Raw genomic sequence first — 27,135 nt, forward strand, 5'->3', positions numbered from 1 at the left:
CCCTGTCTATCAAAAACCCTAGCACACAAACCCAGCACAGAAACTTTGAGTGAAGTTACCCAACAGTGAAGGGAAGGTGAGGAAGCCGAGCAGATGGCTGTAGTGACTCCTCAGCCCTCTCAAAGACTGGTGGGAGTAGGAGAGGCCTGACAATTGGGTTTTCAAGTCCCAAATCCTGACTGGTGAGGACAGGGAATATTTAAGATGTCCGTGGTACATGGGCAAGAGCTGGGTTATTCAAGAGATCAGAGGGTAAACTTTACAGGAAGTTTAAACAAGGTATTTTGCATTATTTTTTCTCCTATCAAACTCTCTCAAATCTTCCTTTGGGAGGTCCTGTGTTCACACAACAGAAAGTGAACACAGACATGAGTACTCTTTAGTTTTCTAACATGGCATGGCAAAGCCAGATGCTAATTGCAGTGGCAAGCTAAGGGGAAGATTTAGAAATGTATCAAAACATACTTTTTTTTTTCTCCACATACATTTTCACCTTTACACATTTGTTTTTTTCCAAGCCTTTCCTGATCTAGTTTTTCTTTCTGTATTAAAGTATCTGAATTTTACAGGTTAACCATGTCTCTCAAATGCATCATACCAGCTTCAGCACTTTTTGACATTATAGTAGTATTAGTTTAAAGCTTAAAGCTTGCACTTGGTTGCTACCCAAAACCAATCCTCCTATGTAAGTCCAAGCATTGTGACTTTACAGAAATGTCATGTCTTCAGGACAGATATTTTTCTAACAAGCAAAATCACTTTAATCTTTTCTTGGTAAAGAACTAGCTGCTGCGTATATCATTGTATCCACAATTCATTCACTTACATTGAATGATATGGGCTTCTCAAGCAGCTGGTTTCTTCTACTTGTACTTCTGCAGAGCTGAAAAACTTTTAATGCTGACAACTACCAAGACCACATTTCAGGAAACTGTGTTATTTCATTCAGCTAATCTATATCCATTGCCACACAAATCATTCCCCACGGTGTTGCTTTTGGTGGTAAAATAAAGTGGCACAGCTCCTAACAAGATCAGAAGATAAAATAATCTCTTTTAGCTCAATGGGCTCAGACTTTTTGTAAGTACTTACTTTAGCACACCACCAGGACTAACTAACTTTGCTACTTAAATACACCAGCAGAAGAGCTCTTCCTACCTGACACTTGCCACATACACACACACACACACAAAAGGATTACTCAGACAAGAAGGATTTGAGTAAATAAAAATGACCTGCCATTCAGCTGATGTGCTTATAGGCTACCATACATGCAACTTGGAATAGCAATAGGGATTATATACACGTTATTACACAATAACTTGGAATATTTCCTTATTCTTAAAATTTGGTACGGTGATGAAATATCAATAATGTGACAAGGCAAATGTTAATTTAAAGTTAACAGAGATGATACTCTCCTAGATAGTGTAGTTTATGTTACAGAATGAGGCTTTATCTGATTTTTGATGAGGAAACAGGCAAGATATATCCTGTAATATCTGCTGCTCTGTTTGCAGAATCCCTTGATGCAAAGAATTTTTTTAAATGTTGTATTGTAATGCTCATTTATGTGCTTCTCAGCAGGATTTAGGGGTTCAAACACTGAAAACTCTACAGGGGCATTTTACTTTTCCAGTGTCTTCTTTTGATGAGCTGGTTGGTTGGCTTCTCTAAAAAAGAAAAAAGAATAAGACTTAAATACAAGCTTTAGAAAAAATGTAAACCCTGAAAGGAAAACCAAGCAAAAGCTTCAATAGAGTAACACAGACATTATAATGCTCTGGTTTTGCTTCAAACTCATCATTCTTCCCTTCTCACCCTTGAAGCTGTATAAAGTATCAAATAGAGAGAAAAGAAAAAAAAAAAAAAAAGTCAATACTGGCAGCTTTTCAACTCTGTTTTTTTATAGGCTGTTTTCAGTGACAGACTGGCAGCTCCTCTGTGCTTTTCCTAAAGAGCCTAGACATGCCTTTTCTCTAACATGCCTTGGCTGGCAGGTACAGTGGTTCTCATTCTGGCAGAAGGTGTCAGAGCAGTGGTTGTTCTGCTGGAGGGCACCTGTGAGTCCTGGGACCAGGAGTGGGTCTCAGAAGCCAGCTCTGCACTTGTCTTTCACCATCTGTGGGCCCAGGGCTGGGCTCTGGCCATCCTACATGTGGGTACATAGCTCAGAAGTGCAGAGAAGCCCCCCAGGCTGGGAGCGAAGCCTGAGGAGCACACAGCATGAAGACCAACCATCCTGACCTGTCAGTGCTCTGAGGAGAAGCACAAGCCGAACTGGGGGCTGTGCAGTTTGCCTGTTCAGCGGGGCTGGATAAAGCTGCAATGGGGAAGATGCTCGCCAGCAATTGTGCGACAGCTCAACATCTGTTATTGTGCAGCAGGGAGCAAGTGTTGGACAGTCAATGCTTGCCCACGGGCTGCAGTCTTCTTGGCCCTGTTTGCACACCTCCTTAGTTCATTTATATGTCATCCTCTCCCTAATTGTCTGAGATAGCAGTCTTATTGCTATGCTGAGCTTCCATCCCACTGCTCTTCCTCTTGCTCCAAACATGCTTTCTATGGGTAGGTGCTCCTCCTAGACAGACGAGGCCCAGTTGCTGTTACACTCTGTTGAATTTACAAATGCTTCTTGTTTAATTCACTTGCTATTCTCTCTCAGGTTGACACAGTTTCCTTAATCTCTGAGTCATGGAAGAGAGAAAGAAGTAAACCTTGTGTCATGGATGAAAGTATTGACACGGAAATGATTTAGTAAGAAATCTAGATTTATTAGTAACTAACAGCAATTTATCATTACAAAATAATTCAGACATGCTGAGAAAAAGTGACTCATTCACAGATTCTAAAATGACAAGATTCACTCTAACTTACTTGACTGTACCTTAATTTATATGTATATACATGCACATACACAAAACGGACAAACACACACAGAAACAAAGGTGTTTGGATTCAGTAGAATGAACACAAAACAGACAAACACATAGAAACAAGGGTACATACCCATACACACACCAAAAAACAAAGAACGGGGGAAAGAGAAGCTAGCTCAAAGAAAATTTCCCTCTTAAGTTTAGAGTAAACACTCACAATGCCTTGGCATTCCTCAACAGGTGATAATTGAGACTCAAGCGGATGGGCTTCACTGTGGCCTTCTGGCAGCAGACAACACCTTAAGGGTTTGGGTACCTGAGGTGTCCCAGCTCAGGGGAGATGCTGGTCACAGGCCCACTGTGATCCAGGAAAGCTCAAAGGGTCTCCCTGGTGGTCGCAGTTTATAGGGTCCAAGATAATTGACTTTTGTCAAATACCTTCTGGTGCCTTCCGGCAGTTGCCAAGAATCTGATGAATGTGCAGCTCTGTTATTGTTCCCATTTGACCACATCCCAGGCACAGGTGTGCCAGGCCATCAGGAGATGATGGGCCATTATAACCATTTCCTAGCAATCGGGAGGGGCAGGAGCCAGGCTCGTTAACATTATCAGTTCTTATCTCCTCAGACTGGTGTATAGCTGGAGGGAGGGGGGGGAAATGTGGGGAATGTAGGGAATGTAGGTGGAATCACACCTGGCACCAAGCAGCCCAACAAGGAAGGGAGAGGAGGGGTAAGAGTTGCTCCACCACACCTTGTACTACAATGACTGGGGTATGTGCTGTGGTTGGGGAGGAAAGGTCTAGACAAACTTTTTTTTGTTTTTTTATTAACAGAAGACAAAGATGACTTTTCTGATTTCACAGAGTTGTAGGTTTGTATGACCAAGTACAATTCTATGGAGGTCTAATTACTACAGAACTGGATTTGGAACTCAGTGTGCGTGTGGCAGAGTTGTGGCTCTCCATGCACCCAGCGCTGCTTTGCCTATTGCTTCCCACCCTAAATTGATTGAACCCAAATAAAACTATATATTTTTATAAAAATTGGCTTTGTCTGATTATAACAACTCTAATATTAGAGTTATAAAGCAGGTATGTTTACTCTGACGCCGGGGTGCAAGGGGATTTCTCCACAAAGCTTGCACATCCACCACACATTTTACCAAAAACTTATGGAGTGTGGATATCCATATTCATTGGGTTACATAACACAAACATACATATGCATGAGTAAGGCTGGGTTAGTTAGAAAGGCTGATGTCAACAGTTTATGTCATCTTTGCACCTGCGCGTTGCCTCCTGGTGGTCATCTTTGGGGGTCTTTGGGAGGACAGCTCATAGTCTTTCTCACTTTGTTTTCTCCCCGGAGCATGTGCAGATTCTCTTGGCCAATTTCTTGAATAAAAAGAGTGTTTTTCAGATGGTTTTCTCATTCTATTTAATCTAAGAGAACCAATAGAACTTCTACCATCTGAATATGGGTATCTTTACTCATTACCAAGATTCCAAGTAGTTAGAGCACACCTGTTCCTCAAGGACAAAATCATAATATTTTACTGAACATTATAGTTCCTGGTAGATTTTCAGAGTGAACTGCTTTGTTTTATGAACACAGTAGTCCTTGGTAAAATTCCACAGAACAGTCTGGCAAGCAGGATTCTTAGCAATATTAAAAAATACTATAAGTAATACTATAACTTGCTATAAGTAAGTAAATCAGTTGCCAAGCAGTTTTCTATAAGTAAGTAAATATGTCTCAAAAAAAGTAATAATTTCTCTGTATCAACAGGAAACAGGCAGTGCTCTGCTCCCTCTTGATTGTTTCTTTCACTTTCCATGATTTCCGAGAAATGGCAGCTGTTAGACTCGGGGTGGTATAAGAAGCAGCGAGAGCTCAGCCCGGTGAGGATATGTACTCAAGGCGGACACAGCACAAGGTAGGGGCTAGCACAGAGGCCTGCGCCAGGGTTTTGCTCGGGTTTTTGCAGACTTTAAACCCAAGGGAAGCGGGAGGCTTTGGGGGGAGGTTACTGTGTGTGCTTTTCCCTGCAGCGTCCCCGGGGAGCCTTATCTCTCTACTGGGATTTTACCCACTCTTACCCACCCGGCTGGGCACTGGGGCTCGCCATGCAGAACTGTCCCTGACCTGTCACCTCCAGGCTCTGGTCTGCAGGCTGCCTGGGCACCCTGTGGAAATGAGGGAGCCTCCCTGTCTGGGTGAGGGTAAGGGGACACATCCCTGCCTCAGTTTCCCCCATCCCAATTCATGACCAGACCAGAATAGTGCACCCAGTCTCTCCATGCACCTGAAGTAGAGGCAGGACAGGGCTGTTCAAAATGTGCTGCTCTCACCCCTTCTTGCATTGCTGAAAAAATAATTGGTGGGAAAGAAGAAAAAATAATTGCCTTTTGAATTGCTTTCTAATTTTACTGTTTTTGAGTAAAAAACATAACTGCAAACATGGGAAAGAGATTGAGCAGGTTTTAAGCTTTTAGAGACCAAGCTGCAGAGAGAGAGGTGAGCAATGCACAGTGTGGCTAAGAGCAGTATCAGGGAGGAGGAAAGGGAGGACGCCAGAGAAAGGGTGAAGAGAGAGTCTGGAACAGAAACTTCAGCACTTTTTCCTTCGCTTTCACAAAGCAGAACTGGTCTGAGCTGAACTGCATTCATCTATAAAGTCCCAGTCCATACAAATTCCCACAAAACACACCCATGTCCAGCAGAGCATGTAAAAAGCACCTGATTTTTCCATGCTCCTGAGCATTCTCAGAGGTGCTGGCAAACCCATCCAGGGCTTGAAGAGGGGTTTGAAACCAGTGAGGCTGTAACCACTAAATGAGGTTCTCATTGCATGGGCCGGGGCAGGGGGGGTAAAATTACAAGACCTAGGCTTCTCAGGCTGATCTTTGTGATCTTTTAACCTTTCTTTTAGACCTTTAGCTTTGAAGGTGCAAGTTTGTTTGCTGAATTTTTCTCCTTGGCTGTCCAGGTTTGAGCTGCTGCAATGGAGAGTGCGGAGAGCAACAGAGAGGGTGAAAGCAGAGAGAAGCTTCATCCTGTGCCTTCATCTGTCCAGGAAGGCAGCAGTACTCTGCTACGTGACAAAGGAGGTAACAGGAAATGTGGGTGGAGGCGGTGTAAACAGCCACCAACTTGTTTCCAGCGACTCTAAGAACTTCTTGCTTTATACAGTAAGGGAAGACCTGGTAAAACTAACTATAAAAGGGTACTTGCCTATTGAAAACTTCCAACTCCTGTAATGAAGGTTAAATTTTTATCCTGTGTTTAAAATAACTGAATGTTATTTATAAGGAAGTGTACATAAATGTATATAAAGCTGATCTCCCACCAGTGCTGCCAGAAAAAAAAAAAAAAAAAAAAAAAAAAAAAAAATTATGGCAAACTCTGTCCAGTCTCCCTAGGCTCAAAAACAAGCTCTCTGTAAGAAGCAGCATGTCACACCTGTGTGACAGACACTCTCTTATCTCCTACACCAGGGATTTAATCAGGGAGTCTGCAGACCTAGAAGAAGAAGGTGTCACAACTTGCACTAAAGGCCCTGTAATAAACTTTGTCCCCAGTGGGGGCACACACCCTGCCTTTCTATTTGTATGCCAGTCCCAAACTATGGGGAGGAGCAGTGCTGATGTGCAGGTTTTTATGGTGCTGTTAGCAGGCTGGATGGCTGGCTGACCATCACGTTGCAGGCACAGTCTGCTCTTACCACACAATTTTGACACAGGCAAGTTTGTTCCTGGGTGGTTTTCCTTGGAAGGTGCAGAATGTGACAGAATTTCATCGGGTGGAATCAGAGCTACCTGGCTTCATAAAAGTTTGTGCAAGCCCTGGCCTTTCTTTTTTATCCAATTCAATAACATTTTCTTTTGCTGCACTACTGTTAACTTGTCGCTACTAAATCTAGATAACTGACTTGGATTAGATATGGCAGCTTTTAGCTGGCTCAGATGGGGAATTCACCCAAGGCTTCCTGTGTGCCTCTCTGCTGACCAACTGGTGGCTTTGAATCACAGAGGGAAGGGCGAGTGCCAGAGATGGCATCCAATGTGTTAACTATTGTCCTTAGGCCCATTGCCTGCCCTCACCCTTGCCCCCAACAGCACAGACTGTTCCATGTCCCTATCCCCAGGAAAGCTGTACCAAGCACTGGTGGAGCTTGGCAAAATAGGTGGGAGATTACACGAGCTGGGATTTTTGGTTCAGAGGCCCAGAGGACCATACCCAAGCTGTGAGGAGCTTCAAGATCTTCTTTCCCATTCCTAGTATGCGACTGTCTTCTAGTTTTTCTTGACTTGGTGTGTCTTCTGCTCACGTTAACCCAAGCATTCTCCTCACTTGCAGATGATCATGAAAGCAAAGAAAACCTAGGACCTGATAGCAGGTTGGTTGATGCAGAGACCTATGCTGTGGGATTTCCCATCAGACCTCAAGGAGCTTGAGGTCTGGGAGGTTGCTGGGAAAAGAGCTGTCTTTGGGAGGAGGTATAGCTTTAGTACTGTAAGGCTACTTGACCCTTAAACTCCTTCCTCTGCCAGCAGATAAAGATGGAAACTGGTAGAGACCCTCCAGGACAGGAGTTGGTCTCTTTGCAATGCCACTTGGTCTACAGCATGCTATCTTTATCTGAGTTATTCACACAGTGGCTTGATACTTGCATGTAGGCAGCTGGGACCACTGCAAATGCTTTATGGTAATCAGGATATTTGTACAGGACTGGAAGAAATGATGCAGAAGATACTCTTCTTACAGGAGCTTCAGACAAAGGCTGGAAGAAATGCATGTGAGTATCTCAATGCTGCCCTGAAGTCCTTAGGTGGATCAGGTGAAGACGATGACAGAGTGGTGGGAGGGAACTTGATGTTGACCTTAGAGTATTTCATTCCCTTCCAATAGCTGTCTGCAGAATCCATATCTGTCCAATGAAAGACTTCGAACAGAAGAAACAATGACCCTGGAGTTTGTTGCAGCAATGTCGAAAAAATCCAAGTTTCCTGAATTGCCATCCAAGATCTGCGTTGTTTTTTACAAACAACCTGGACAATACCAGGAATTTGCTGTTCTGAAACAAAGGTAAAAGTCATCCCTAAATGTATGCTGATGTCACATTTTTGGAAAGCATATAGGTCACCCCAACTTTAGGGTCCCAGCCTGGACTTCAGCTCCAGACAAAGACACCTAAATTTAGGTATCCGTAGAAGTGACTTACAGCGTTAACTTCTGTAGGTCCTGCATCAGCTCTGCCAGATCTCCACAAAGGTCTAAAACATTATGGAGCTTGTCAGATGTCACTGGATGCCTTGCATGAGATAAGATGGAGTGAATAGAGTCACTTCAGTTCTGCTACAGTTGCAGCATTCAGCAGAAATATCTCTAGATGTGTTTCCCATTCTTTTTACAAGGCAGCTGCAACTTTGGCTAAGACCAGGGTTGTTCACATCAAGACTTCTCACCAGTTATTTTTATAAACTACCAAGCTCAGGTCAGATTATCAAGTTTTTGTTAAAGGCCAGAGGCATTTTGGTTTTTTGCATTTTGAATGTGAATGTTGATTGCTCATTCTTGCTGCACAAACTGATCTGTAGAGGCAAAGTCCATCTGGGGTTGAACTTGATGGAAGCTCCTTACAGTGTAGTAACTAATTAATCTTTATTCTATTCTAGAAAAAAACTGATCATGGGTTGTGCAACAATCCCCATTTCTGACCTCCAGAGAGGACCAATTTTTTATAAATATGCTATCCTTAATGTCTCAACTGACTGTGAAGTGAGATTAATTGATTTAGAGCATATTTATGAAATGGATTCCAAGAATATAGAGAGTCAATTACATCGAGTCATAAACATTCCCAAGGAAGAGATCAAAGCGAATGGTAAGTGCTGTACTTTCTTCAAAGCTAGGACTGGGGTGAAGTATGACCAACAAATCCTTGCATGCAGTAGACATATGAACTCTCCCTTGTTTTGCTTTGCATTGCAGCAGCACCTGCTTCCTACAACTGAAGCATTTCTACTGTGGGGATTTTTGACACATAAGCTCATGGGCTATTTATTTAACACAAATAAATTCTTTATATAATACAAACACAAAGTATTCTGGAAGGAGTGTTTAGGTTATTTTGCTTTTTCACAGAATAAACTTAGGCTTTTCATTGTTGGGCAAAGGAGAGTGTGTAATGAAGCCTTGAATCACCTTTGCATCTACCTTTAAGAATGGCTTTCAGTTGCCATTCCAGAAGGGTGCACATGAGCTGGAGGTCCAGTGTCAGATCTGCCACACTGTATAGATGTTTTGAATATGCCAGGATGACTCAAAAAGTAGTAGACACCTACTGTTGGAAGTATTGGGTTGTACACACCAGGCACATCTAAAGTGAAGGTGAGATATGTAGGGCTGAATCTATATATGCATGGTGAGTTTTGTGCGTTAGTACCTCATTAATGGCTCAGCTGGGCTTGCCATTCCTAAAAAGTAATTGGTATCATTAGCTCAGGGACAGTTGAAGATTTATCTTTTATAGGTTTGAAGGTTCATTCACAAACCTTGATTCCTTCTCAGGTACATGGACCATTTTTGAAAACATGAAGTGCTATTTTCATGAAAAAAAAAAAAATTGCTTCAAAATGACTTCCTTCAAATTCTCTTCTTCAACAACAATGCCCCAAAAGTCAGTCAACTGTGGTATTATAGAACACCTTGTAGATGAATTTACCCAGCCCATCAAGCTCCAGAACAATTTTAAAAATATAGAAAGAAAACTGAGGAACTATACAGAGAGCTTCAAAATCTATCTTGGAGATGCTGAAAAAGGCGAAACCTATTCTCCGACTAATCTTTCTAAGCAAGTGGTAAGTACACACCAAGTCAAAGTAGCAAGCAGCTCCCAGGTAGATAGACCCCCAAAGAGAAATTTCTGCAGCTACCTCTAATTCCACATAGGGTTCAGAACATCAAATGGATGGACATTATTTTTAGTGTTTTTTCCAGTTTTTGGGTTGGACCCAAAAACTGATGAGGTCAAAGGAGATCTCTATTGGAATCAGATTCAAATGGTGTCATCTGTAGAACTAGCTTTGAGGCTGGGTCATGGAAAGACTACCCTGATTTTGAGAATCCTGCATGGAAAAAAAAAAGAATTTCACATGCCGTTATGTTCAGGCTTCAACGTCTCATTTTAAAGTCTAAAACCACCCAGAAAGGGACTGGACATCTGCCTGCCAATGAGAAGTAGTGTGTGAATTCTTTTTGCTTTGTTTATATGCACAGCTTTTGCTTTTGATGTTTAGCTGTCATTATCTCAGTTCATGAGTCTTCTCACTCGCCTTCTGTTTTCATTCTGGCCCACTGGAGAAGAGATTAAGTGAGAAGCCTGGTGGGTGTTCAGCTGTTGGCCAGGCTCAACCTACTAGTGCTGTTTAATGGAAGCCCTTTCTGACCTGACGTGTCACATCCACCTGGCATGGTCTGGGGCTTGACTTGGAGGGAGTCAGCAGGGTATATCCAGAAGAGGAGTGGGTTCCCAGGTTACAGACTGCTAGGTGAGGATGTTGTCTTATGTTGTGGATGTATCCTGAAAGGTCACACAGACTGGAAAGCCTGAAATACACCCAGGCTACACAAGGTGCAGAGCAATGCCTTGCAAGTCATCTGTAGGGAAATCCCAATGAAAGGAGTACAGTGAGATTCTGCATCTCTGTTTAGGTGAAAGTTGTTTATGTGCCCTTTGGGTTTCACAGTCATGGAGTCAGACTCCTATACTAATCTAGGCCTCTGAGAGAATCCCCACTATTCCTTTTGATTCCCTTTGATTTCCCAGCTCAGCTGGGGGACAGAAGATCAGTTTATCTATACTTATCTATCTGTGGTAGGGCTAGAAGGGGTGGCTAGTACTCTCCTGATGCTGCTGTGGATTCAGCACATAAGAACTGCTTGGTAAACTTGTTACAACCAGGAAAACATTTTCCCTGGGGCATTGCCAGGGCAGTGAGATGCAATGGAAGCTAAGAAATTTGTTAGCTATTGCAAAGACAGGAACCTGTCTTTAAGTACTTTAACTGCAAGGCTTTTGCCTCCAAATAATGATTCTTAGCAACTTTTATCTTCCACCCTCCTTTTTGAACCGTTCCCAGCTCCTCAAGTAAAATAGTCTTGCCTGTCTTGGTGAAACCCCCTTTCCTTATTCTCATTGTCCAGTTGCATGATAACATGACAAATTTTATTGACAAGATCATTGGATACCTGGAGAGAGAGGAGCATAAAGATGATGGGCTGCTTTTTGCATTACTCACCTCATCTTGTTATGACATCTCACTAAGCAAAGAGGTAATCGTCAAGGCTGAAAAAATGTTCCAGGACATCGGTCCATTTCAAGGCAAATTCAAGTATCTGAGAGAAAAGAGGTAATTGAAAGTGTCATCCTACTTTCTTGAGTTCTAGATCCTTCTGCAGTCATTCAGTTCATTGGGCCTTTTTCTATATGGAGCAATTATGTGAAGATAGAGCTAGAATGTTGTCCCCCAACACTCTTTCCTCTTCACTTCAACAATTCCTAGCTGTATTTCTGCTGCTAGCTGCCATAACCTGTGCAGTTTGTCCCCTCTGCCAGGTCTCTGATTGAAGGAGAGCCACAGGTTCTATTTTTGGCAGGGATTGGTTTGAGTTTCAGACCGTTACAGTTATGCACATCTGTAGGTGTCTGGGCTTCTCTTGTAATTTTTGGAGATCCAAGACTCAGATAGGCATCAGTGTCATTTTAGATGCCATGTGCTATCTCACCAAGCATCCTGCTGACAATTTGAAAGGATTAATATTTTCCAGAAGTTCTGGTTCATATCTGAAAACCCTGCAGATCTGTCTTGGATGTTCCAGACATCTCAAAGAGAATTAGACATTTTTGCATAGACAGCTGAATTAAGCCTTATGAAAATGAATTTATTATCCCACAGAGTCAGATTAGTGTATTCTGTCATGCTGTTTCGATATAACCTATAGCATTTGAGGCTTTTCTGTTTTGATTTTCCTTTGCTACATAAAGCTTATGGAGGGAGACTGTTTTGGGAAAGCTGAGGTGGGATTCATTTCTTCTACATGAATGCCTGCTGATAAGGTCTCTAGAACCAAGCTCTCACTCTCTCTTGCATACCTTCATGCATCTACATGTTGGCAAGATGAATGCCATTGGGTTAAGGGGTAACCACACAACTCCCTGCCGCTGCCATCCTAGGCAGTGGTTATGGGAGATCTGACCACTGATGGAAGTTTTTTGTGATTTTCTTTCTTTTCAGCAATTACATTTCAACTGTGAAGAAAATTTTCTTATGTAATAAAGGCAGCACCTTGTGTATTTGGCTGATTCCATTGCTGTATGCAATCACAGAGAATACGAAGGACCCCTTTTTTCCAGAAACCATTCCCTCACAACACTTGTCGTCACTGAGAGATGATGAAGAGAAGCAGAGGTAGGTTTGAAAGGGAGAGCATCAAGGCTGGATCAGGGAAATAAGCTGTTGTACTGTTAGAATAATTTTTCATTCCTTTTGCTTGTGGACTTCCAACCACCAGAAACTTTGTGTTTCTTCCCTGGGCTGCAAGTCATTCACTTTCTCATATGTCCTACTCCTGCCCTGAGCTCTAACTAGGAGAAGGGTGTTTGAAGGTGAGTTGGAGGAAGGTGAAGTCTGAGCTGAGGACTGTGCAGTCTTATTCAGACAGCCTGTCGGAAGCGTCCTTATGGAGAGAACTATCCCTAGATCCTGAGTTGGTCATTTTTTCACATAGAAAAGGTGGAATCACTCCAAAATAACCCATTTGCAGGCAAACTGAACAGGGAGCAAAGGCATGGTTTTTGTGCTCACATAAGACAGTGACCCCTGGACAGAAAGTCTCAAACACAGAATTTCTTATTTAAAAACAAAACAAACAAACAAACAAAAAAATCTTACTGTGTGAATTCACTTGCTTTAAAATCCTAGATATCCCATTCAGAATCTGACCACCTCTTCTTTAAGTCCAGTGCCACATTTGCCAGCCACAGGAGCACATAAGATGGCACAAAGTGCCTCCTGATGCTCCAAAGTGCATCTGCTGTTGATGGTCCATTTTCATAGGAAAGTTCTGGTGATGATAGAGATTCAGAAGTCATTCATTGAAAGCTGCTCTCCACTGGCAAAGACGGTCTTGGAGATGTTGGCACTGAAGAATTTCACCAAGAAGCCCCTGCTCCAAATCAAGTTTCCACCTCATCTCCTCCTGGATACAGTATATCAACGCATCGTTGAAGCTGTCAGTAAACCATCCCAAGTGCATGTAAGATCAACTTCTTTTTAGTGTTTCTTTCCTAGGTTACGGAAAGTTGTACTATTTTGTACAGGTGAGCCAGAAAGTCTCCCTGTCTCTTGAAAAAAATTTTAGCAAATCCAAGGGGTTAAATCATAGGAACCCAGAATAAGAGCTCAATAACCATGTTTTGGGAGAAGCTGCAAAGAGAAAGGGTAAGGGGATCTCATTGGGTTTTGGCCTGGTTGAAAAATGGCTAGCAAATCCTGTATCAAGTGAATTTTAATCGGAATCTTTAAACTATTTTTACATCCTGTCTCCAAAAGCAGTATCCAACATGAACACTGTGATGATCCAGCAATTGGAACTTTGTTTAAAGATGGAAAGGCTGAAAGAAGGAAGTTAAAGTTCTAACTTGCGTTTTTGCGGCAGTGACTATTTTTAAATGAAAACTGGACTTGTTTGTGGGAACCTACTTTCTGTCATTCTCACTTGTGTTTTAACTAGAGTGTTGTAATATGCTCTGAGACCCTGAAAAGGAATTCCGCTTAAAATCTACTTCTTGGTGCTTATTATAGGGTTTATCCCCAACACACTCTGGTTTATATTTGAAAAAATCTGAGCTAAGCCCTCCCACACAATCCACTGAACTCCAAAGATCTTTGAGAGAGCTATAGCTTCTGTGGGATTTGAAGTGATTGCTTTAATAGGAGCTAGATTTGCCTTTCCATCTGGAAGCACTAGGGATTTTTAAAAATCAGACATTGTCAGAAAAAAATTCTCTGAAGGTTTCATACTTACCATTTTTCATAGGGGACTGCCTCAGCTCTAGGAATGGATGTGTTTTCATAGTTGTTTTCAGTGTATGTTTTTACCCTCTATTCAGGAAAAGAATTTGAATGGAGTTCTGAACAACATTGCTGAAAGGATGAAATTCTGGTTCAAGGACTTGTAAGTGCTAACCTGTTGAGAGGAGAAATACTAGGACAGTTCCGTGGAGGAGGTGGGAAGGAATGGCTAGACTTATGGTTGAGCAGAACAAGGGAGGCTGTAAAAATTTTCTTTATTAGTTGTATGTCATAATCTTTTAAACCCCTTTGGGGCTGAGCAGTATCATGTGGGAAGGAGGTCCACAGGGGAATCTGTCCTGCCAGAGAGTCTACCTCTGTCTCGTGTTGTGGGATTCAGCTCCAAATTCATGCATAGCATGGTACAGCAAATGAAGGGCACTTAAACTCAAGATTGTGTTGACTTTTTTTTAATGCTATTGTTAGAATGAACACAAGAGGTGTACAGTGCTTTTCTGTGTCCACAGATGCCTGCCAGGGGGTACGGAGCAGCTGACAAAGCCCACCAGTAATAAGGAAGATGCCTTACAGTGTCTGGATTTAACATATGCGTTGCTTTTATTTTGCTTAAAACACTGGCATGCAGTGCCATTTAGCCTGATCATGTCACTGCTACAGATGCTTGACATGTTTGCTGAAAAATCAAATGTGTTGCGAGCAAATCAGGTAAAAAACCACCCATAGCTTTCATGAAGACACATACCTATGTCTTTTTAGCTGAGAAGGGACAGGAGTTCAGGTCTGCTTTATTCAAACACGGCCAACTATAGGAGTGTCAGTTAGCTACCTTTCTCAGTTACTTATTCCAACCTTGTCAGAATTTGTGCTGGGGCGGATGAGGAGGGTTTGCATGGACAGAGAGGTCCAGCTACAAGGCTGGTACCATCAGAGTGTGCCAGCCATTTCTCTTCTTGGAAGCCATTGATAGTTATGGGAAAGACTTCATTTTCACTCTGTACACAGCAGTTAAGGATCAAAAGCCAGAGTGAAAATCTGTCTCTCCTTGCCAATTCTTCCTTTTTTTTTTTTTATTTCCCAAGGAATTTCAGCAGTTTATCTCAGACAGGTTCGATGAGTTTGAAGGTCACATCAAGGAGTGGCTGGAAAAATCCTTTCTCAGGCCACCCATGGAAAATAGACAGTTCCTGGAAAACATCAATGTAAGTAGCAAGAATCCACATAAGGGAAAACCACCCACCTTGGGAGGTTTATATATATATGTCTATACTTTGAGGCCCAGTTGACCAGCTTTACTTTTCTGCCACAGCTGTGGAACGAGCTGTTCTTGCTTAAGATCCTCTGTGTGGAATGGGCCGAGAAATGGCAAAGCCTGATATACAGCATGGTTGAAAGGTGGCTGGAGAAAGTAAGTTATGGTTAACTCCAAGCAAGGGGTTGATGCTCAGATTCCTGATCCCAGGATGCTTTGTTTTGTCCCAGTCAGTGTTTGGATGATGGGAGCTGAAGCAGCCATCTCCTTGCTGGTGTAGAGGGACATAGCTCCTCCCCCACTCTGAGAACCCAATGATACTTGACAAGGTCTCAGAAAACAACTGTAGCTTAAGCATTTCCTTCCTGCAGGTAGATGGCAGAAAACTTCTGGACTTTTATTTGGAATTCATGAAAAAGGACAAGTGCTGGAATAAAAATCTGGAGACCTGCTTTACAGATTGTGTCATTCAAAGGATTAAATACTTTGAGAAAAGTGAGGTGAGGAAAGAATTTCTGTCTAAATGTCACCATTTCTTCTGCACAGCTGGGTGTTTCTACCTCCTGCCACACTATGTTGACCGACTCTGCTAGCTGTGCTTATTTGGCCTGTGGTGGGTTAATTGAGTGGCAGAGGTTCTGCAAAGCTTGTTTACAACTAAGAGGAGAAATTTCTTGCCCTTACAGGAGCCTATGTTAGGAAAAATGGTTTCCAAAGTCCTCAAGACAGAAAGGTCAACTGGTGGGAAAGTGCTTTCTGCTGTTGTTGAAAAAATATTCTCAGACAAGATGAGCACATTGGAAAAAGTAAACAGATTTGTCGACACCACGGGCCCAGTTCTCGAAGAGGTGCTCAGCTCTTCTGTGATCTGTGATCTCCTCTTCACTTGTGAGTTTCCCACAGAGGGGCTTTTTAAAAATTTTTGTTTTCAAAGTGAGTTTTGATGGGCTCTGAAAGCCAACCTACATCTGATGCACGTATCACTAAAATCCCAAATCAAACAAAAGTTTCACCATGTATCTGGGAGAAGTTTACAATCAAATCCTTTCTTTTGCTAGAAGGGAATATGAGGTTTCACCACCTTTGTTCAAAGATCTGCCAAGTTTGTTGCCAACACAAAATGGAAGAGACAAAATATTCACATACCCTGGGAAAACGATGTTTCATTTCAGAAGTTAAGAAGCATCTCAATGTATTTTTCCAGTTGAAATGGCCTTTTGTTGCACATTCCTGAAAGGTATTTCATTTTTAAAATGAAGGATATTAAGAAAAATTGCTCTCAGAAAAAGAAAAAAAACAAAACAAACCAAAAGAGAAATGCTAATTGTGAAGCACCCCAGAGGTTTGTCTCCTGTGTGAAGGAGGTTTATAACCAAAGCTAGGCCAGGGTCCTTGATACTTTTTTTTTTTCATGTACCTGAAACAACTGAAAACTGCTATTTTACATTGACTGGGAACAAAGCAACATTTTTCCCATATACTGGTGTTGGCCATTTAATGGGAAAACAACCAAATCTGTGCAGTTCATAAAGGTGGCTGTAACAGATCCCCTTGCTACTCATGGCTTGGAGGCAGAGTGCTGTGAGTCTGCTAACTCTTCCTGAGGATGTATGTTAAAATGAAATCCAGTGGGAAAACTGCTTCTTTTGAAAGTACGGCTCTATCACTTGTTTTCATCTATTTTACAGATAATTCAGAGTACAAGATTCAAAATAAGATCAGTAAAAAGGCAAAAACCCTGCTTTTTCAGTTTTTCAAATTCTTCAGCTTTTTGAAGCTTCGAGTTTTCTCAGGAGAAATCCCATGCAACATACTGTCCATTATCTTGCAGCATCAAGAGCTATTTCAGGATATATTGTGCAACTGTGGTAAGCTTATAGTTTCTGAATTTATTTCCCAAAACCTGTGGTGTGTTTTCCTATGCAGTGGGGCAAAGAGAAAATATATCTATTGGAAAAACATCTAAAATACAAATAAAGCAAAAACTTCTCTGCAAGTGACCAAACACAAGGCAAAAAAATATAAAAGTTTATTACAGGCAGTATTTTTAAGCCCTTAACACTATGAAGGACAGAAAACAATACTCTTCTTCTGTACAATGGATAACAAAGTATTGCAGTATGCTTAAGATTTTTTTATAGAATTGTATTTGTGTTGATAGATTCATAGAATAGTTTGGGTTGGAAGTGACTTTTAAAGGTCATCTAGTCCAAGCCCCCTGCCATGGGGGAGACTGTTCATGTACCTGAACAGAAAGAATATGACAAAGCCCTAGAAGTGTTTATCAGATTTGAAAGATTGTATAACAGCAAGAGGTGGTGAATAGTGGGTAGCATTTGTACATGCCCTGTGAATCATAAGCTCCTTCAAAATAGGGTTTAACACTGGAACGTTATCCCAAAAGTACCTTCTGCTTGTCTTCAGAAACAGGGAAGGGATTTTCTTGAAACAGACAGCTACAGACCCTGCTGTTTCACCAAAGAAATGACAGAGGAAAAAAGGAAAGAGGCACAATTACTGTAAGCCATTGTGAAAATCAGTAGAAAAAGCATATAGTATCATAGAATAATTGGGGTTGGAGAAGTCATCTAGGCCAACCTCCTGGCAATGAGTAGGAACATCTTCAACTAAATCAGGTTGTTCAGAGCCCCGTACAGCCTGACCTTGAATCTTTTCAGAGATGAAGCAACTACAAACTCTCTGGGCAACCTGTTCCAGTGTTTCACAACCATCATTGTAAATAATTTCTTCCTCATATCTATTCTAAACCTACCCTCTTTTGGATTAAAAACATTACCCTTTGTCCTACAGCAACAGGCCCTACTAAAAAGTTCCTCCCCATCTTTCTTATAAGCCCCGTTTAAGTACTAGAAGGCTGCAATAAGATCTCCCTGGAGCTTTCTCTTCTCCAGGATGAACAACCCCACTTTTTCAGCCTTTCTTCATAGGTGAGGTGTTCCATCCCCCTGATCATTTTTGTGGCCCTCTTCTGGACCCAGTCCAATGGGTCCATGTCTTTCCTGTGCTGAGGACTGCAAAACTGAACACAGTACTCCAGGTGGGGTTTCAGGAGAGTGGATTAGAGGGGAAAGAATCACCTCCCTTGACTGCTGGCCACACTTCTTCTGATGCAGCCCATTGCTGGCTCATGTCCAGTTTTTGTCCACAAGTACCCCCCAAGGCCTTTGTGCAAATTCAAGCATGTATTTGTTAGTGGTAGTGGTTAGTTTCCAGTAGTTCTTTCTCTCTAAGTGATTTTCTCAAAAATCCTTTACATCTGAGGTCTGGGCATGTTTGGTATTCTTTGTTTCTTTCTCCAGATCCCACTGTCTCCAGCTGTATAGCAACAGTGTTGGAAACCAGAATGGAGGAATATATCCAATTTGAAGAGCAGAAGAAGCAGAGATGCTCATTTTTGAGTCTATGCAGCAGCATAGAGGATGTGATAAGAGGTACCATCCCATTATATTTGAGAGGATGGGATTGCCTATATGGCTCTTGAATGGGGACCTGTCTCCTAAAACAAAGAGCTAGTAGCAAATCCTCCAGGAAATGCTGCTGCGTGACTATAGTGGCAAGCAGTAGCTGGAGAGAATAAGCAGGGAGCTCTTTAAGGAAAAAAGGAATGGGGCAGGTCTGGTAGGAGTTTATGTATGGAAGGAGTTCACAATAGTGAGAAAATCTGTATCATGGGGGAAGATTAAACAGTGCCAGGTATTATATTTTTCCAAGAGATATAAAAGGTTGGATTACCTACCTTGACAAATGTTTGTAGGGGGAGAGGGCAATTTCATACAAGATCTGGGACCTGAAAAGAGAAGGACAGAGCTATCAAAAGGTAGCAGAAATGTATATTGGTTGGGAAGACTCACCCAGTGAGTTCTTCCTGCTGGACAGTGGAACATACACATCCCAGTGTTGAAGTTCTCAGATTGGGTGCAAGAATCAATAGAAGTTATTCTCCAGCTGGGGTGGGCCAAATGATGAGGTAAATCTGCTCAACCTCTACTTCAGGACCGAGTTTTTTTTCACACAATACAGACACTACCACAGTTTCAAGGCCATGGTTTGAAGGCTTACTTCCTCATCATGGAGCAATTGATTTTGCCCACCATTTATTTTGGTGTTGATCTTGGATTGTTTTTCCCCAAGAACTTTGGGGAAACAAACACACACACACAAACACAGCCCTGTCTCACTTTGGTGTTGTAGTCAGGTTCAGAATATTTCCATGCTTAGAGGATGAGTGTCTTTCCAGCTGGAGAAATGCACTAATTTTTTTGTTTCCACCTTATTTAGTGGATATGAGTGCTGTGAAGAAAAGCATCGGAGAAAAAGGAATTTTTAAGGATCAGATGTCTGTAAGCAAATTTTCGGTGAATGGTGAGAAGGAAATTCCTGAATTGCACTTCCTTGCTAAATACAGTGTCATGATGAAAAAAATTCATACCTTAGAGGAAAGTAATTATTTTTTGAAACTGTGCAAGCAAAAAGCAAAGCAAATTAAAGCCACAATCCCTGAAAAGAAATTTCTCTTGATAAAAGATGTTCAAGAAAACATTTATAAGCCAGCCATTGCTGACTTTCAGAGTACCTATCTGGCCCTCAAAGACTTTTCCATCACCCTTGGGACTCTGCAGAGCTGTTTTGAGAAGCAGTTAGCAAATGAGAGTCAACTCACGAAGGAGTTTGAAATTATGGAGATGAGCGAAGGGAAAGGGAATGGAAAAGCTGCCTGGGTAGATGCTGCAGTGGAGAAGATTAAAAACTACCTGAATCTGTCTACAGTAGTGAACACTGCCAAGATGATTGATGAACTGAGGAAGAAACTTGAGCTTAATGGAAATTTTCAGATTCTCAACGACCTTACAAAATATGTACGTAGGACACACGGCTATGTGGTTTATAATGAGTGCTCTAGTGGCTCCTGTGTTGTCAGGTCTGAATGGGGAACCTCTGCATTTGTGTGTCTTAACTTTTAGCTAAATCATACTGGTTACAGTGGATGGAATATTTGTTCTGAAATATAAATTTTACTGTTGCAGCAGCTCTCTTTTAGCCTGACACCTTTATAGTAGAGTAAGTGGAGTCAGGAATGTGCTTCGGCTTACCTTAATCAGACTCCTGATTGTCTGCAAATACGCTCCCAGTGCCATTAGAGACACCCAAGGGCATCTGAGTCAACTGTGTGAGGCTGATGGATGCAGGCATCTCTGTGTGTCAGCAACCAAATTCTGCATCAATCCCAACCTAATATTCTCTACCAACTCCAGCAAGTCTTCATTTGGCTTCCACATGTTCTTTTTGTAGATCTCCATGCCTGGTTGCTCCAATCCTGTAAAAGCTAAAATGTTATACTGTTGTAACCTTTCTATTATGGTAGCAATGATGGAGCAGCTGGATGTTCTGTAACTTTTTGTACTTTGAATAGCTTTCCATGTTTTGAACAGGTTTCCCCAGATATTTAAAACTGGAGCAGACCTTGTACATTTTGTTGAAAGGTCCCTTTAGTGATTAGGACTTCAGTGCAGAAGTTTTATATCATGACTCTGCCCCTGCTGCAGGGACTTGTACTGAAATAACCAGACTGGATTTTATAAAAATCGATTAGATGAGAGGAATAGAAGTCTCTGGGGAGCTGGCGCTTTGTAAAAGACTGAGTGGCTGATGAAACTGAGTGCAGGGCAGTGGCAGAGCTTACTTTGCCTCTTTTCTTAGCAAGGGACACACATCAGTATGTCTTTGGGTTCTTATTTTTCAGGAAGGGCCAGAATTCAGGAATAAGAGACTTGATTATATGACCCAGGACATAATGAAGGTGCAGACTAGTTTGATCAACCTTCCACAAGAGATGCTTGACTTCTTGAGGGAACTTCTTGAATGCACAAGGAAAGGCTTTGTCTCCTGGATCAAAACTATAATAAAAGGTGAGTTGTACTGGGATATAATAAAGTCATCAGACAAGAGAGGCAATAGAAAGGAGTCAGTTATTCTCTACTTGTAACAGCCAGAGGCATTGTATCAATCAACTATGTGAGCTCCTCAACTATGAGTCAACTATGAAACTCCTCAACTATGTGTTTCATTTTTTGATTATTTTTTTTTTCAGACAAAAGGGAAATCCCTGTATTTGTGGAGCTGGCATCAATTTTTGCAGGTGAAAATGACATGGATATTGACAAAGTGAGGTTCTTCCGTGATGCTATGGCTGCTTCAGCACCCATTATATTTGACCTGGGACCCACATCTGATTTTGAACAGTTCTTTTCAGCCCTGTCATTCATCAGTGAAGCCACTGCAAAAGACAGTAATCTGTCCAAGAAATTGGTGAGTCTAGGAATCCCATGTTCCAAAAATTACTTGTACTTGTACTAGAATTAATTGCCAAAGTCTGGTGCCATGCCATAGGGGAGTCAAGGCATGCAAGAGGGCGTAGTCGATATGAGGTAAAACCTATGAGAAATCTGTGGTGTTTGGAATTGAAGTTCAGTTGGGACATGTTCAAAGACACCACATGCCTATGTGAAGGCAAATGGAGGAGTCCCATTAGGTGTCACATGCAGAAGAAAGTCAATTCAATGCTGTGTGGTTTAGGAAAGTCTAGATCAGAACTGTCTTGCATAATCCTCTCCAGAGAAACGATAACATCCTACACCAGGTACCATTTAACTGACACCCTTACTCCAATTTGCCAAAGACTGACAGAGAACAGCAGCTTCCCAAAATACTTATTCCCTGGCTTTGGCTTTCAGAAAGCTTATAAGATAGATGCAGATTTGGGTGCAACAGCTGTGTTTTGTCTTTTCAGCCACAGCAGGTATAAGAAACCCCACTCTTACCAAAATTGTCCCTACAGAGCTGCCAACAAGTATTAGGTTTCATTCTGTTGTGTTGTTCTTTTATCTTTAACAGAAAGATACTTGTGGTAACAGAGCGTGGATACAAATGGTTCATGAATCTCATGGCTCCATAGAGTGTTCCTCAATCTCTCAAGCCAGTGATATCAACAGCAGAGGGATGTTTGTCATCTCACCACCTCAAAATTTCAAGGTAACAGTTCTCCACAATTTGAAAAGTGCTTTCTAGGGGGTTGTTTCTGCCCAAAGAAATTAACATTCTTGAAATCCATCTTCAAGGAGTATGTCAGATAACCAGTAGATCTCTGCTCAGGTTTGAAAGCACAAACTCATGCTGTATCTTCCATTAAGCCTTAGTTATTCTCAAGGCAAAACAGGGTTTTTTTGTCCCCAGGAAGGAAAAAAAAGCAATATTTTAATACAAAAAAACCCAACTCACCTGATCACTTGGAAAGTACAAAAAGGAAAGGTAAAGTTTTAAAATGAGAACTGCGACTCCATTGTTCAAGGAGAGTGGTGCTTGCAGCATACTCTAAAAGAATGAGCCCTGCACAATAATAGAGGAGGGAAGGAATGCTCCATGACATGGGGCATGGTAAAATCTGATGCTTGACTGTGATATTGTGAGAGATGACTTGTAAAAACAGGTGGTGAGAAACACGGACTGAGAAAAACAGCCTAAGAAAGACATAAAAGTTAGCAGGGGGAGTGGAGGCCCTCTGAGCTAAGGAATGTCTCAAACACTTGCAAGTAATGAAGCTATAGTCACAGGATGGATAGTGTGGAGGTTGAAGCTGATAAGGCTGCCCAAATAACACAGGATGCAGCAGGTGGGGGGAGACCTGTGGAGACAGGATGGCTCTGCTCTGGTGCACCTGGACAAATTTCAGGGGCTCTGTCCTGTGAATGACCTTTGCTTCATTATCCACGAAGTGCATATTAAAGTTAACACCCCCAAATATGCTAATGAAAACTAGATTAAAGTTAACACCCATTAATATGCTAATGAAGACTAACAAGATCATGCTAATTACATCATACTATGAAACACCTTACCCCTCCTCGTACATGGGATACATAGGTATGTGGGTCAACCTAGGGGACGGGCCCAAGGAAAGTGGGTATAAATCAAGGGGGAGCAAAAGGGAATGGGGGGGTGAAGTGAAGCGAAGAAGACGGATGCCTCCTGGAACACTCGCTGATGGGATCAATGCAGGAACACAGACCAGTGATATGTATTCCTCTATTCCCTTCATCTCCCCCCTTTTCCTTTTTCCCCTTTTCCTTCACTACCATTAAGAAATGCAACACATACTGTATTGTCTGCCACAAATCGTTATATACTTAGCCAATTATTGTGTATCCAATTAGTACATTGTGGGAAGTTAATAAATGTTTGGAGTTTGAGACTTGTCTCACTGTTGTCAACTCCACTGGGGATTTATGAATCTGAGTCACTTGTCTCCCTCATCTGAGAGGGGTGTGACAGATATGCAGGCATGTACTACTACTGTTCTTGAAGGCCCATTGCACAAGGATGGGGAATTACACAGAGAAGAGGCAGAGAGGGGCTGATCCTTTTACCTGCTTTTCAGCCTGCCCTTGAGGATTGTGTTTCAGTGCTACTGCTGAAGGACACCACAGAGGAAGAATCTCAGACAGACCAGAAGGCTGAAGAATACAGCCTAGCTCAGCTCACAGAGCTCCAGAACAAGCTTATGTTGGTCACTACAAAAGCTGAGCAAGGGAAAGAGGAGGCAGACCGCTTCCTGCAGGTAAGACACAGTGCAACACCAATTTGTGCTTGGCAAGCAGTTTGGGGTTTTTAGCTGGAATTCTTTCATGGAGACTTATTCCTGACCTTCAACTGTGACTTCAGGAACAGAGGTAGCAGACTCCCACATCTCACATGTAAGGCAAATTATAAATACAGCCTTCCCCTTGCAAAGTAATGGAGGTCACCCCAATGTAGGCACCCCTCACAAGCCAGATGCTTCACATACCAAAAGTGCCTTTTCTCTGTTTCTATACAACTGTTTATTCAGAAGGTTTTTGAAGTGAGGTGTTCTGTTATGTACCTGAGGAACGACCTCAACTGCTTGCTGTCTGATCAACTGTAGGCAGACAAGTTCTTTAGTCGGAGATGAAGAAACCTCCAAGGGGCCAGATATCTCAAAGGTGATGATTCTGAGGGTGGGATACAGCTCATCATAATCTTTAGGGGTGAGATTTGCTTGCTATCTGGGACAATGGAGCTCTCCTTCCTCTTATGGACCTCCTTCCCTCAGTAGACATGTGCTAGTTACCATTTTGAAGAGCAGTCTTCCAAGAAAACCTGCACTTCTAGAGCATGTCCTTGGCCAAGGAACATATCCTGAGAAGAAGCTGTAGGTAAAAATTGAGTAAAATACTTATTTTTTTTTCCTGTTTGTTTAACAGGATTGAATAGATCTTTGTAAGAAAATGTAATGTGAGAAGTATTCAGTAGTTGTTGAACAGTAATCCATTTCCCTGTTTTGTCTGTGGCATGTTACAGATCCTGGAAAAGGTTGAAATGGTTGGAAAGTTGTACCTGCAGCTTCTCAGAGTTGGCAATATCCTCTTCATAAACTGGAAGGCTGAAATCTACTGCAATCCTCAACACAGAGTAAAAGTTTACACAGAATTTGGAATTGCTGACATCCTCGTTCAGAGTACCAGACCTGTCCTGGAGGAGCTGGATGGCCTTTGCAAAGCAATGGAGAACTGCCTAGTAGAGTGGAAGAAATATCTGGAGACTCAAAGGAACACCTACTATCATCTCAACCTGTTCACTTCACACCAGCTCTTCTATTTATGTAGCCAACTGGCCAAAGCCCACAATAGTGTAATAGAGCCACAGATTCTTAATATGCTTTCTGTCATAAAGCATGACATTAAAGCAGAAGATATTACAAATGCCCTGGAGCAAGCCCTCATTACTCCACTTGACTCTGTTAACGCATCAGCAGGAGACAAGGAGTCTGTTACCTGGCATGACTATGTAATTCGTTTTCCCCAACTCATCAAAAGTCTAGCTGAATCTGGCTATGACACGTCAGTAGCAAAGGCAGCCCTACAGAGCTGCCTTCCAGATTCTGACATTACAGAGCAGAAGCTCATGAATTTTGCTTTTGAACGAGGTGATGACAAGGAAGAGGTTGAAAATCTGAGCAAATTATATGATGAGCAGAGAGAAGCCTTTCTGCAGAAGTCAAGTAAGTTTAAAAACAAGAACAGAGGTGTTGACCAGGCATCTTTTAGCACCCTTGCAAAAGATGAATTGGCCACCTCCTTTGAGAGTTTGCCATCCATCTGTGACAAGGTGAATCTGCTCTGGGATGCTTACTGTAAAAAATTCACTGGCCTTGTGTCAGACAAATACATCAGCCTGGATGTCTTTGGTGAAACACTGAAGCAATTAGCAGCTCTTGAAACCACATGTATCAAGAGAAGTTTACCAGTAGGACTTGAAGCCAGGAAACCTTCTCTCATCACATGTAAAGAAGAGGAAATGTTACTCTACATGCTCTCCATTTACAGACACACTGAGACAGCACCTCTCCCAACGTATGATGAGGTCCTGGTGTGCACACCTGACACAGAGGAGGAAGAAGTGGAGCTGATTGTTAGGAGAGCTCTTTCACCTAATTCTCAAAACCAGAAAATCTACTGTTTGCTGGGTGCTGAGAAATTAGCGTACAAAGTTTCCAAACAATTGGAGTCCCACTTCTTCCGCTTGCTGCAATCTTCTACAGTCTCTGACTACAGGTTCATTATCTTTTGCAATGCCAAGGCTCACAATTCTTATGTCATCACAGCCTTCGACACCTACAAAGTTACTATCCCATGCTACTCTAAGACAGAAATCCAGGCATACCTGAGCACCCATCTCAAAGTGCCTTGTGGGACAGCCCCTGTTGCTCAGGCCTTTGAAGAGCCCTATCAGCAGAATGTGAAGTTCGTATTTTCAACTCGAGCAGGAATGGGTAGGTGTTAGTAGTCCTACTGTGAGTCATACTCAAACCAGGAGGCCTTGAGAGGAATGTGGCACGCAAAGGAGAGCCCTCTGCTCTCCTGCATGTGTTTAGCTTTGGGTAGTGAATTTCAAGAGGGATTTTAGGCCACTTGGAAAGACTCCAAAGGGGAATGACAATGCAGTCCAGAAAACATGATATTCAGGGGAGCTACAGTTGTCTAGTCTAAAGAGAAGCAAATAATGGTGTGAGACTCTGGGAAAGAGCAAGAAATCCCTCTCTGTGGGATAAGGTAGCTCATAGGAATGGGAGTCAGTTGCCTAAATAAGCCCAGATGTCTTCTGAAAGACCACAGGCTAGCCCGACTGGCTGCCACCTGCCATTCCAGAATGGAACAAGTGTTCTGTAGGCCCTTTGCAAGCCTCAGAAAGATGTCTCATGCTTTCTGCCATTTCTGAAACCTTCCAAGACATGTCTCTTTTGATAGTAAATTTTTCAGACATTTTGTAGTGCACATCTGAGGCAAGTTGGTCAGGATCCAAGCCTTCTATGCTATACATAGCTCTACAGGCTATGTCTGTACTGGTAACCTCAATGGGGCTGGAGTGCGGTCATGAGTCTTGAGATGGGCCATACTTCTAAGATTGTGAGCACATATTTGAAGAATGTCCCTCATGTGACTGGGATCTGCTCACAGATATTGCGCTAAAGAGGCTGTTGAGAGATAGCCATTCTGTTTAGAGGCAGTTCAGATACCTGGAGAAAGACAGTCCCATGCATGTGAAAGGGCAGATTGACTCCGAGAGTGATTCTTGGCCCTCTCTTCTCTTCCTTAGGGAAGTCTCTCTTCGTGGACAATACCATCCAAAAGATCCATGCCCAGCTGGGTGGTTTACCAGTGGTTCACAAAACCATTAGACTGATGGAGTCAGAGATTGACTTCCAGTTACTTCTGGAGGAGCTACTCTCTGCTGAAGAATTCCCAACTGAATCTCAGCCCGCCGTCTTCCATATTGATGTGTCACCAGTGGTGAGAATCTTTATCTTGGTGGTT

At 42.2% G+C, this 27,135-nt stretch overlaps 1 protein-coding gene across 1 annotated transcript in view; it reads left to right on the top strand.

The window, feature by feature from the left end:
- The first annotated feature begins 9,552 nt into the window (after positions 1–9,552).
- Positions 9,553–27,135, top strand: part of LOC113484755 (E3 ubiquitin-protein ligase rnf213-alpha-like) — a 52,051-nt gene continuing 34,468 nt past the window's right edge. The window contains exons 1-19 of the mRNA XM_026857387.1: positions 9,553–9,744; positions 11,090–11,295; positions 12,181–12,354; positions 13,003–13,201; positions 14,058–14,122; positions 14,487–14,685; positions 15,060–15,179; positions 15,287–15,385; positions 15,601–15,729; positions 15,916–16,117; positions 18,550–18,681; positions 19,529–19,612; positions 19,841–20,106; positions 20,991–21,156; positions 21,339–21,556; positions 22,142–22,279; positions 23,682–23,861; positions 24,623–26,093; positions 26,918–27,111. Coding sequence (XP_026713188.1) covers positions 9,553–9,744; positions 11,090–11,295; positions 12,181–12,354; positions 13,003–13,201; positions 14,058–14,122; positions 14,487–14,685; positions 15,060–15,179; positions 15,287–15,385; positions 15,601–15,729; positions 15,916–16,117; positions 18,550–18,681; positions 19,529–19,612; positions 19,841–20,106; positions 20,991–21,156; positions 21,339–21,556; positions 22,142–22,279; positions 23,682–23,861; positions 24,623–26,093; positions 26,918–27,111 — 4,434 coding nt within the window. The remainder of the gene's footprint in view (positions 9,745–11,089; positions 11,296–12,180; positions 12,355–13,002; positions 13,202–14,057; positions 14,123–14,486; positions 14,686–15,059; positions 15,180–15,286; positions 15,386–15,600; positions 15,730–15,915; positions 16,118–18,549; positions 18,682–19,528; positions 19,613–19,840; positions 20,107–20,990; positions 21,157–21,338; positions 21,557–22,141; positions 22,280–23,681; positions 23,862–24,622; positions 26,094–26,917; positions 27,112–27,135) is intronic.

This window comes from Athene cunicularia (genome assembly GCF_003259725.1).
Source record: "Athene cunicularia isolate RWA chromosome 1 unlocalized genomic scaffold, athCun1 chr1_part1, whole genome shotgun sequence".
Taxonomy (NCBI): Eukaryota; Metazoa; Chordata; class Aves; order Strigiformes; family Strigidae; genus Athene; species Athene cunicularia.